Source organism: Triticum aestivum, chromosome 7A (genome assembly GCF_018294505.1).
Source record: "Triticum aestivum cultivar Chinese Spring chromosome 7A, IWGSC CS RefSeq v2.1, whole genome shotgun sequence".
In the NCBI taxonomy this organism is placed as follows: domain Eukaryota; kingdom Viridiplantae; phylum Streptophyta; class Magnoliopsida; order Poales; family Poaceae; genus Triticum; species Triticum aestivum.
Window position 1 is genome coordinate 729,480,501 of NC_057812.1, and position 12,212 is coordinate 729,492,712.

Sequence of the window (12,212 nt, forward strand, 5' to 3'; positions counted from 1 at the left end):
ACCTATGGCCCCTGGGTCTATCTTTTATCATATAACTTTCCAATCTATTTTATTTTGCAATCTTTGTTTTCCTATCTATATCATAAAAATACCAAAAATATTTATCTTATTATTATTATCTCTATCAGATCTCAGTCTCGTAAGTGACCATGAAGGGATTGACAACCCCTTTATCGCGTTGGTTGCGAAGTTCTTATTTGTTTGTGTAGGTATGAGGGACTTGCGTGTAGTCTCCTACTGGATTGATACATTGGTTCTCAAAATCTGAGGGAAATACTTACGCTACTTTGCTGCATCACCCTTTCCTCTTCAAGGGAAAACCAACGCAGTGCTCAAGAGGTAACAATCATCTGGCTTGTAGGGGGTGGGCATAACATTCACATTTGGGATGACCCATGGATACCAGAGCTTGGTCTAGGCGAGTCATCACTCCTCGTGGGGGTAATCTTTTGACCAAAGTTTCTGAGCTCATCGATCCAACTACTGGCAAGTGGGATATGGAATTGGTCAATGATATGTTCTGGGATGAGGATGCCAAGTTGATTCTTTAGATGCCATTAAGGGACGGGGCAGTAGATTTCTTGGCATGGCACTTTGACCCAAAAGGTGTGTTCTCGATTAAGCAGGTGTATAAATTGAAACGGGCACTATCCGAGACCAGGGGTGCACAGGCGAATGGTATATCCCATGATGCGGGGAATTTAGATGGAGGTGGGGAGGTGAGATGGAAGAGACTATGGAAAATGCCATGTCCTGGGAAGGTTGGGCATTTCATGTGGCAGCTTGCGCACAACACACTGGCCACTAAGGATATCCTATGTCGAAGGGGAATGGTTATTGAGGATCATAAGTGCTTCTTGTGCAATGCGAGAAACGAGTCGGCCAAACACCTGTTTGTTGAGTGCCATGAGGTAAAGCATTTATGGCGGGGTCTCAATCTTGAGTATGTCAGGCAGCAGCTTGCGGAATGTGATTGTGTTGACACCACCCTGGACTGTTTGTGGCAGCTACCTGAGAAAGACTGGATGGTTATCATCGTCATGTGGTGGTAGTGGTGGGCTCAACGGAATAAGGTCCGGGAGGGAGACAAGCCGATAGAGCACGTGTAGTTTGCCGTTAGGGCTGCATGTACTGCCGGCGAGTACCAGGGGTGTTTTTGTAAAACGCCTACCCCGCCGGCAAGCGCGCCTCGCTGGACCCCTCCACCACAGGACATGCTAAAGTTCAATGTTGATGGAGCTTTTGCTGAGGATGGCATGCATGGGGGCTGGGGAGTGGTGGTACGGGATAATACAGGTGAGGTGGTGGCAGCACCGGTTGGGCGACTTGATCGTGCTGCGGATGCATTCAGCACTGAGCTGAGAGCAGTGGAGCAAGCGCTAGATCTTGCGGCCGAACTGGGGGTCGTGCGGCTGACTATTGAAATGGACGCCCTGCTGCTTGAACAGGCCCTAAACAGACGTGCTCCAGATTGTTCGCGACAAGCACAGGCGATTTAAGACATCAAGGTGCAGTCCCGGTTATGGTTCTCTTCATGTGTATTTGCCCATTGTAAGCGCGAGGCCAATATGCCAGCGCACCATATGGCCAAGTTAGGCCTGGCTCTCCAAGTGGGAGATGTTCTAGTTGCTGATGATGTAATTCCAGCCATTGTTGTTGAGTTTGTAATGGGCGATCGTGCCCAGTACGTTTCGTAATAAAGCTATTTGCTTGCCCTAAAAAAACAATTCACATCTTAATTTGCAATGGTTAGTACAATTCTCTTTTATTTCACCCACAGATTCTTTTGTTTTTCTTCATCAGATCCTATTTGGTTCCATCGTGGCATGTTCCTGTGCATTCTAGTGCTCACCGTGATCCATATTCCGGTATTCCCCATAGGATTGAGAGAGTGCCAAGAAGTATACTAGTGTCCTACTCGAGTACGACACTGAACTAGATACTGATGTGCTTCGTGCTCGTCGAGACATCACCGGGCTGGACATCGCAACATACAACAAAAATATAAAAATTTACCATTAAAATAATACAAAACCAAAGATGACCAATATATATGAAAACTACTCCAATTTAGTCAAATCTTAAGCCCGAAACCAATTACCAATTTTTGAAGCCACTCTATCTGCCCAACACATATCAGATATGATCGGCCCAAGCAATGCAACCGGGCACCCCAATTGGGCCAAGCCGAAAATAGTGATTCTCATATTATTATTTTTCTGCGCCTGCTTCGTACGTGCATGTGTAAACGTGCAGCGCAGCACGTTTTGTTCTCTTTCTCTACCGTTTTTAATTCTTCATCTTCTTCTGTTTATTTTCCTTTTTTCAAGAATACTCTCTAAATTAACAAAGAATGTGTGAATACTTTCTTCAAATCATCTAAACCTTTTCTTTAATGCATGAACACTTTTCAAAACAACCATTAACGGACTTTTTTTAAACACATTGTGACAACTTTTAGTACGCCATAATCCTCTTTTGTATTACGCGGTAAACAGACATTTGATAAATGTTTCTTGCATATTTTAAAAATATTCACCATTTATTTGGAAAATGCTCGTTGCATATTTCAATAATGTTTTCCATGTATTTATAAAATGTACATGAAGTATTTTTTTTAAATGTGAACCACATATTCAAAGCATGTTCTTCCTATATTCCAAAAATCTTTGTCACGTATTCAAAAGACTATTCACAACATATTAGAAGAAGTCCTCATTGCGTATTTAAAAAAAATTTGTTGTGTTTTTAAGAATTGTTCACCGTGTGTTCAAAAAAATATTCACCACGTATTTAATTAAATTTCACCGTATATTGCAAAAAGTTTCTTGATGTATTTATTAAATATTTCATCGTGTATTTTATAAATGGTCATCGCATATTTATTATTCACTACATATTCAAAAATGTTCATCACGTACTTAGAAAGACGTCCACCCAATATGGACAAATGTCCATCACGTCATTCAAAAGTATTCCTCTATTCAAAAATCTTTTAATATCTTTTAAATAATTATGTATCCTAAATAATATTCAGAAAAGGAAATGGATCCAAAAAATAGTACAAAGGGAAAAAGAAAAAAGAAAACAGATAAATGGAAAGACGAGAATAAAACATAAAACTAAACTGGAAAACCAGAAAAAACGGAAAAGATATAATCAAACCAAAAGAAGAAACAAAAAACAAAATATGCAATACACAATACAGGGGAAAGAAAAAGAAAAATTGTAAGTTTGTCCCGGAGCCCAACATCCGGCCAGGATTGGGCCTCACTTTATCGCCCATGGCCCTGCCCAAAGCCCAGGAAAAGCCCAATGAAACATGTTTTTTGAGGTATATTAACAAATATAGGCATAGTATAGTTTATATAGCACCAAAATTAGCTGTTTTATTAATTTTAAATGAGAAAACAGCCATTTTCCTGGGCTACGAACTAGGCCGAGCGAGGCCCATGCGTGCGAAATTTGGGTCGGGCATTGTACAGCCCGGTCTGAACCCAGCTCATCCCGGAGAATGCCCAACTTTATCTGAAAACAAGTGTTCAGAATGTCCGCCCATGCGCGACATGAGCCCTGCATGCGTGAAGGAACACGGGCCCATGTTGTGATGTTCACTTCATATTTTTTGTTTTTCTTTGTTCCTCTACCTTTAGAAATTCTCCACTGATATTTTTGGGAAACTACTTTTAGTATCTATATTTAAAAGTAGTTCGTCGCATATTATGGTGTATTTCAACATAGTTCATCGCATATTAGAAAATATATTGATCGCATATTTCACAAGATATACATCATGTATTCCAAAATATTCACCTCATATTCTAAAATGTATATCTTTGCATATCTCAAAATTGTTCATCACATATAATTTTTTGTCACAATGTACTTAAAAAATATTCTTGTGTATTTTAATAGTATTCACCATTTATTTGGAAAATGTTAACTGTATATTTCAAAATGTTTCTAATGTAAAATAATGTACATCATGCATTTAAAAAATGTGCACCACATATCCAAAACATTTACTTTCTGTATTTGAAAATGGTCATCGTGTATCCAAAAACTATTCAATATATATTTGGATAAACGTTTCTCCTGTATAAAACTATTCCAACGTGTTCGAAAAAAGTGCTTCGTGTATTTAATAAAAATTCACCACATATTGAAAAACGTTTCAACATGTATTTTGTAAATGGTCATCACTTGTTTTAAAATTATTTACCACATATTCGAAAAATGTCCATCATGTACTTAGAACAATGCCCACCCCATATGAAAACAAGTGTGCATCACGTTATTCAAAAGTATTCTTATATTAAATAAATATTGTATCCTTTCCTAAATAATTATTTATCGTAAACAGTATTCAGAAAAGGAAATGGAAGCCAAAATAGTGTTTAGTAAAAAAGACAAAACAAAAGAGATAAATGGAAAGAAGGGAATAAAAGATAAACCTAAATTAGAAAACCAGACAAATGAAAAGTGAAAAGGTCAAAGAATAAATAAAAAGGTAAAAACACAGAAAGGAAAACTGAAAACAAAACAAGAAAAGAAACAAAAAAACTGCACAAAGAAATAAAGCAGAAAAAAACTGCGTTAATAGGCCTGGTCCGTGGGTGGAACGACGGGCGCGGTCACTCGTTGTACATCGCAGTAAGTGAGATATAGCTTTTTTGTGTTAAATCGACAGGTTGAGCGACGATGTATCCCCATAAACTTTAGCCCGATCACGCATACGAATCTTAACCCCTAGATTTAGTAAAATTTATAGCCCAAGAAGATAATGTACTTGTTGCCAATCGTGACCCAGGCAAGTATAAGTTCAAGCCAATTAGAGCATCTCCAACAGCCGCGCTAAACAAACGCCGCACCGTAAATTTGACCATCTTAGCGTGCGCGCAACCCGGCGGGTGGCTCCAGCGGGTGCGCAATAACCGCGCGTGTGGTATAAAGAGTTAGGCGCGCGGTCGGATTCGCTATCTCGCGTGGTGTATTTGGGGCACCCGCTTCCGCGCGCGGCACACTCGAGTGCTCGCGCCGCACTCTCTCCTCTCCGCCTCCTACGCCCCGCGCGCGCCCGCGCCGGCGAACTGCACCCATGGACGCACGCGCCAGCACCCCGCTCACCCCATCCTATAGCCGCGACCCCTCCACCGCTGCCGCCGCCGCCGCAAACCCTAGCGCGGGTGGCGTTGGCCTCGCCTCCGCCGAAGCTCCTCCGACCATCGGCCTCGCGCGCGGCCTCTTCATGCCGTCGCGGATGACCTTGGCGGCGGGTGGCGGCGCGCCGGCGCCGGCCCGAACCGCCGCCCTCTCCTCGAAGCTCCCCAATGCGGCGCGGCCAAAGAAGGGCAAGACATCGGCGAAGAAGAACAAGGCGGCGGACGGCTCCGGCACCTCGAAGGCAAGGAGGAAGAAGCTTGCAGGGCGTGCGACGGGCGCGGCGGCTACCGAAGCACCGGCGAGCTCACTCGTTGAGCCGGCGGCCGACGCGCACAACATGTTCGACGAAATGCCCCCAAGGTAGAATTTTTTTTCCAACTTTTCTTTTCTTGTTATTTTTTCAATGCATTCATATAGATAGCTTATTTGCATTGTTCAAAAAACTTTGTAGTCTCAATGATGATGCATACATGTCAACTATGGGTGTTGGCTCCAACAATTCGCATTGGTCTCAAACCAATGACATACATTTCGAAGACCATGAGTTCGAGGTGGACGAGGAGGATGAGGGCATTGTCGACGTGCTGAAAGGAAGAGCGGGCAATTACACCAACGCCGATGACATCTTACTATGCAATACTTGGTTGCAAGTGTCGAGGGATCCATCCGTTGGAGGTGATCAAAGTAGAGATGCTTTATTGGGGGCGGATGAAAGAACACTTTGATGTTCACAACGTGAGTGGAATTGACCGCTCCAAGAGATCACTTCGGTCCCGATGGTCGACAATCAACTTGGACTGTCAAAGATGGGCGGCCTGTCAAAAGGTGGTTGACAAGTTGAACCCAAGTGGCACAAATGAGGACGATAGAGTAAGTGGCATTCCATACATGTTCATCATACTTGTTGTTGGTGTTCGAAGTGCTAACTTGCTTTGTTTTCATGTAGTACAACATTGCACAAAACTTGTTCAAAGAAGAGGAGAGGAAAACCAAGAAGGGGAAGATCAAGAAAGGAAGGGTCTTTACCTTGCCTCATTGCTATAACGTGTTGAAGGATGATGAGAAATGGAAGAAGCGTAAAGATTTGGATGATTTGCTTTTGAGCAACAAACGCAAGCGAACAATTGAGTTGGATGATGAGGAGGAGAATGATGCATCAAGTGATGACGGCAAGAGAAGCCCCACACCCAACTCAGTTTCATACTCAAAGCCAAAATGACCGGATGGATGCAAGAAAGACAAAACAGAAAAGAAAAAGAGGAAAGGAGATGATGAGCTCAAAAATGCTATGGAAGCTATTGTAAAGGCAAGAAAATAAGCCAACGAGGTGAGAAAAATGGTAAGGAACCAAGATGCCGCGGCCGAGGAGAGGAGGTTGGCGGACGAGGAGAGGAAGGTGGCGGCCGAGGAGAGGAAGGTGGCTTTGGAGGAGAGGAAGGTGAGAAATGAGGAGTGAACAAGACTGTTGGAATGGGAGAAGCACTTGTTCTTCTTGGACACATCTAACCTCAATGAGGCGCAAAAGGAGTATGTCAATCTTGCCAGTGAAGAAGTCTTAATTCAAAAAAGAGCCATGATTCGTGCAATAGGTGGCGGTGGCCTTGGCGCCATGGGTGGCATGGGTAGCTTCGGAGGTACCGTGGGCGGTTTAGGTGCCATGGGAGGCATGGGTGGCTTTGGAGCACCCCCCCCCCCCCCCACACACACACACACACGCTATGGCCGCCATGGGAGGCATGAGTTTTGCTTCTCTCATGGGAGGCATGGGTGCACCTCCGGCCGTCATGGGCGGAATGTCTTTTGATGTGCCTCCTCACACACATTCCCATGAAGATACCGTTGAAGATCTTGTCAACACCGTCGGAGCTTCACGTGATGCGGTGCGCGATGAGGAGAGAGAGAAAGATTCATCTTCGGAGGCAGAAGAATCGTCTTCCGAAGATGAGGACGAAGATGAGAACGAGGATTGATGTGTCTTTCATTTGTGTGTTGAACTTGGTTTGCATTTTAAACTTGGTTGGATGAACTTGTGGGCATGATTTTAAACTCGTGGTATGAACTTTTATTCATCAACTTGTTTGTGTGAAATTTTATATGTCATGTTCATTGCATTTTGAATGTTTCAAATTTATTTTGTGTTCAAATGCCATATATGCAATGCCCCGGCGAGTCGCGCGCGCTACATTTTTTGCAAGTTGCTGAAGCGACGCGTGCGCCCTGCATTTTAGCGCGGCTGTTGGAGCCAGCACTGGTGGCCACGCAAAACCAGACGAACGGCGCACGGCAAACTAATTTTTAGCGCGCGGCGCGAAGCGCGGCTGTTGGAGATGCTCTTAGGCAACTAGAGACAGCCATCCCTCGTTGTATTGAAAAGGGAGGCAGCTCAAGATCATCATTTCATTTTTCAAAAAAGATAACCATTTACCGTTAAAAAGTACAAAACCAAAGAGGGCCAAACATAAATACTGATCAACCCGTTGTATTGAAAATAAAACGAGTTACATGTTTTTCTAACTCATCAATTTCCTCTTTCTCCGACTCACATATCACAGTGAGTTTCATGCGCCCACCAATAAACCCCGTCAGAAAAAGCTCGGGTTATGGAATTTGGTGTGAATGCCCAATCCATTATGCATCCATCGAATCTATGAATTTGGTGTGAATTTGGTGTGAATTTGGTGTGTAGTCATGTACTTGATCGGATATGTAAACACACCTTGCACCGATCGTGCATCCATCGAATCTATGAATTCTGGACAAACTCCATTGAACTACGTAGTAATTAATAGAGTAGTGAAAATTTGGCTCCTCTATCTGTGCTATACATGGTAAAATTTCACCATTCCTTTTGTCTAGTTGTGTCATATACTATTGAGTTTCATATGCCAACCAGTAGACTCCATTTCTGTTGCCAGATTCAGTGACCGCTACATAATCTGCTGGCTCATGTATTTTACCTCTGAATTTTGAGATGGCTCCATGGATTAATGGACTAGTGATTAGTAGTACGAGTAATAATTTTTGGTTGTAGCTAGAAGTTGAGGACGCTGCTGGCGTAGTAGGGAGACAAGCAGAGGCCCTCCATCCAGGGGCTCCTCAGCTGCGTCAGGAACGGGTCCTGCATCCACTCCAGCCCAGCGCCGCCCTTGGCCGTCTCCAGCTGCGGCAGCCGCATCGCCGGCGGCCTCGCCACCGCCACGGCCTCCTCCTTCTTCACCCCGTGGTGGCCATGGTGCTGCACGACGGCGTTGACGGCCTCGTTGGCGACCTCCGACGCGGAGGAGACGTCGGGCGAGCCGGCGCTGCAGTGGGAGGCCGTGGTGGTGGGCGGGGAGGAGCGCGTGCGCGCGAGCTCCTCCATGGCGACCCGCTGCTCCAGCTCCTTGAGCGACACGGCCTTGCGGTACACCTTGCAGAGCACCACGTCCTGCTGCTCGCCGGCGCCGGCTCCGGCGAGGTCGGGCAGGCGGTACTCGTTCATGACCCAGTCTGTCTTGGTGCCCCGGGGCGCGCGGCCCTGGTAGTAGACGAGCGTCTTCTTGAGCCCGACGAGGCGCTTGGGATCGGCGGCGCAGCGCACGGCGCGGTCGGACCCCGTGGCCTTCCAGAACCCGCGCTCCGTGGTGCGGCTCGGGCGCCCGCCCCCGGCAACGCCGGACGCGTGCTTCCGGGCGCCGTCGCGGGGCACGAAGAAGTACCACTCGCGCTCGCTGGCGATGGCGGCCAGGCCCGGGAGGTCCCAGGGGTCGTGCCGGTACAGGTGCACCGTGGGGATGATGTCGAACGGCGCCCTGAGCTGCTGCTGCTTGTTGTTTCGGGTGACGTGGTGCTTGAGGTAGAACTCCAGCAGCTCCTCCTCCGTGGGGTGGAAGCGGAACCCCGGCAGCTCCAGCGACGGCGCCGCCGCTGCTCCTCGCCGCTCCATCTCGATCAGATCAGCTAGCTAGCTTGAGTAGATTCCAGACTGGTAAGCGGTGGTGTTGGTTGTTGGATGAATGTGTTGGGAGAGCAGAGGATGCTTGCCGCATATATAGTCCGGCGGCGAAGCTCAAGTTGATGATGTATAAGGCTTTACAAAAGGGATTAATTAAGAAAGGAAATTGGTAGGAAGTTATGTTCGTGTGTAGTGGTTCCCTGTTAAAATCCACTAAGTTGTACTACATCATGAAGTTTCCCCTTGGCCAATCCAAGTTAGTGGGAGAATCATGATTGGTCAACCACTAGAGAGTAATCAGCAGAGTAAATTTTGACTTTGAATCAGAAATTTGCGGTATTTTTATTTTCGAACATTGCGCAACATTTTAGCTTCATAAGAAAAACTGACCACAAAAAGGCTAATGCATGGCAAGTTGTCATAGAAATATAGCAAAGATTGGGCTCAATGTCAATTTTCATTCCATGCAAAGTAGATCATAGGAATTGAATTTTTTTTTATCCTAGTACAAATCAAACAAGGTCTATGTATAGAAATAGATCTAAAGAATGTAATCCTCCAATATTCTTATTTTATTCACATTCACCCTTGATGGTGAGGATTTTCATTTTGAGAAACACACCACAAACGTATAAATCCACATACACGCACGCACAGTCACCCAATAAACACACGCATGTACACTCTCTCATGTGAGCACCTAGAGACTGAGCTAGCAGGCCCGCCACAAATGTCATCAAAAAGCCTGGAATAAATTTAGGAAAATGCGACCACTCGTGTCAAGTCCAGGACCTAAACCCAGGTATGCACATTCCACCAAAAGGAACCTAGGCATCTCAGTTTGCTTAATGGTGATGATTAAAAGGATAAATAGAAAGGAAACTAAGTAGAAGGTATAGGTTGTGTTTTGCGTAGTGCTCCCCTGTTGATGCCCTCTATGCTAGCCTTTCAGGTGGATTATGGCATTATGCCAAAAAAGAAGGGGGTAGTCCTGTTCTTTTAACCAGTTCTTTTTGTCTATTTTCCTCCGGCTAGACAACCTGTGTTTCTGTGTGTTTGTGACTTATTTTTATACTGTAATAATGAAACAAGTTTCGCAGCCCCCCTGACAGCAACCATCATAAGTTTGTGATTAATTATGGAAAATAGGTATGTGTACGGAGCAGCATCATTTAACAGGGTTTTGCAGGAGCCGCCTTGACAGCTCAAGGTCGTGGAAGAATCTAGAAATCAATCAAGCGTTGCAGAATACTTAAATTTGCCTGCTATGTTTGTAATAATTAAATAATAGACAGTTTTGCTAAAGCACATCTAAGTCATATGTCATTGATCTTATATTGAGATTCGTGTGAATATATTTTTTTCTCTTTTTTTTTCTCTTTTATACTTGATTCACTCATTTAGATGTGCAATAACTATAGCTCATCTAGATGTGCCCTAGACACACCCTTCGTAGAGTCACCATTCCAAATAAAAATCAGGTGAGTGTGTGATTGGATAATTAGAAGATTTAGCGCAGCTAACCCGATTGGGCTAACGTCGCTCTCAAGAGGCATGAGGGGCCACTTGCAAAATACTTATATAGGAGTAGTATATTCTGAGAAGCCACTCTTGACCGTAGGTCAATCCTTTCGCAGCCATACTTCCTTTATGAAAAGGATGCGGCTAAGCAAAGATAAATAAGCAGAGATCCATCCATGCGTTCAAATCCAGATGATTGGTCCAGCAGGCAAAGTGAGCAGTGAAGGTGAAGCATTGCCTCGGTCGTAGGTAAGCTCCACTGACACTGACGCATTTTGAAACGGTAAAAAGGTACTCCCTCCGTTTCGAATTACTTGTCTTAGATTTGTCTAGATGCGGAGGTATCTAGCACTAAATAGATCGTCATGGTTCACAGCCTCAGCAATGGAGTGCTGGAGTAGGCACAAAAAAGCTCACCAAGATTTTCAGCAGGTCGTTGGTGCGTGCATGTCCACCAGCGGCGAGCGGCCGTGACTTTCCACAGCAAATTCCAAAAGGGGGTGACACACCGCACCACATATCCCCAAATATCCTTTTCCGTCCGTCCCTCCGGCCGTCGGTGTCGCTGAACGCAGAAAACCGTGTCGAATTGTTCCAAAGCCTTGAACTTCTTTCCTCCTCTTTTTCCCCTGTGTTGACGAGCAGGAAATTCAAGGTGGAAAATCATTACACAAAGACTAATACTAAAACAAAATAAAATAACATAAATTATACCGTAATAATAATGGTTTTGATGAAAGTGGTTCCACCTTTTTAGGTGCATCGCATTTGCATTTGGCTTTGGGCAACTATCCCTGGCCAAATGTAGTGCTCCATGTTGGTTGACACCATATAGAGGAAAAAAGGGTAAAGGAAGTTGCCTTCGACTTCAACGTCGTCTTGTGCCTCTTCGCAGGAAGCAACCTTGGAACCCTCCCAGAAAACGGCTCGAAAAGAAATTCTCTCCTACAAAAAGTGAAGCGATTAGGCTGCTGAAATGCACATTATATTTTGTGCTGCAGAATAAAACATGTAGGGACTAGTGTGTGTGTTTCACTGTCACAACCCACAGCCATAGACTGGAGACTGGACTGCCTGCTGCTGAAAATCAAGAAAGGGACGCCATGCAGCAGCATGCACACCAGCAAGCACCCATCCGTCCATCCAATCCACGTCGCGTAGAATCTAGACCGTTTCTCCTGCCATCCGGCCCAGGCCGCTGTCGATCTCATCTCGGCCGGTCAAGTCCATGCCTGTGTCGCCTCTGTTCATGCCAAAAACGCAGTGCAGCCACTCACCTGGCACCACGGGCGCAAAAGGAGCAGAGGAAGAAGATGGCCATGGCAGCTTGCGGTACTTTGAAACGGTCCAAGTCTTGGGCGATGCGCACTTCTCATGCCCACCGTGGCCTCGATGGTCAGTGCCGTGAGCGATGATGACGACAATGGTCGCCTTTTGGTTGTGGAGGATCCAACACCTGGAACAAGTTAGTGATGGGTTTCTTTCAACCGGAGAATTTTGGGACATGATAAGATGGCTTACCTTTGTGTGCCACCATGACGCCTTGTCTCAGGAAAGGAAACAAGGACTGAAGCTTCCCCAGCACTGCAGTTAT

At 45.3% G+C, this 12,212-nt stretch overlaps 1 protein-coding gene across 1 annotated transcript; it reads right to left on the minus strand.

Moving 5' to 3' along the window:
* Positions 1-7,628: 7,628 nt before the first annotated feature.
* LOC123149768 (NAC domain-containing protein 22) lies at positions 7,629-12,210 on the minus strand. The gene is made up of 2 exons (XM_044569498.1): positions 11,368-12,210; positions 7,629-11,247 (listed from the first exon to the last, which is right to left on the minus strand). Exon 2 carries the CDS (start codon positions 9,086-9,088, stop codon positions 8,195-8,197), a length of 894 nt encoding a protein of 297 aa, XP_044425433.1. The 5' UTR covers positions 9,089-11,247; positions 11,368-12,210; the 3' UTR covers positions 7,629-8,194.
* Between the last annotated feature and the right edge of the window lie 2 nt (positions 12,211-12,212).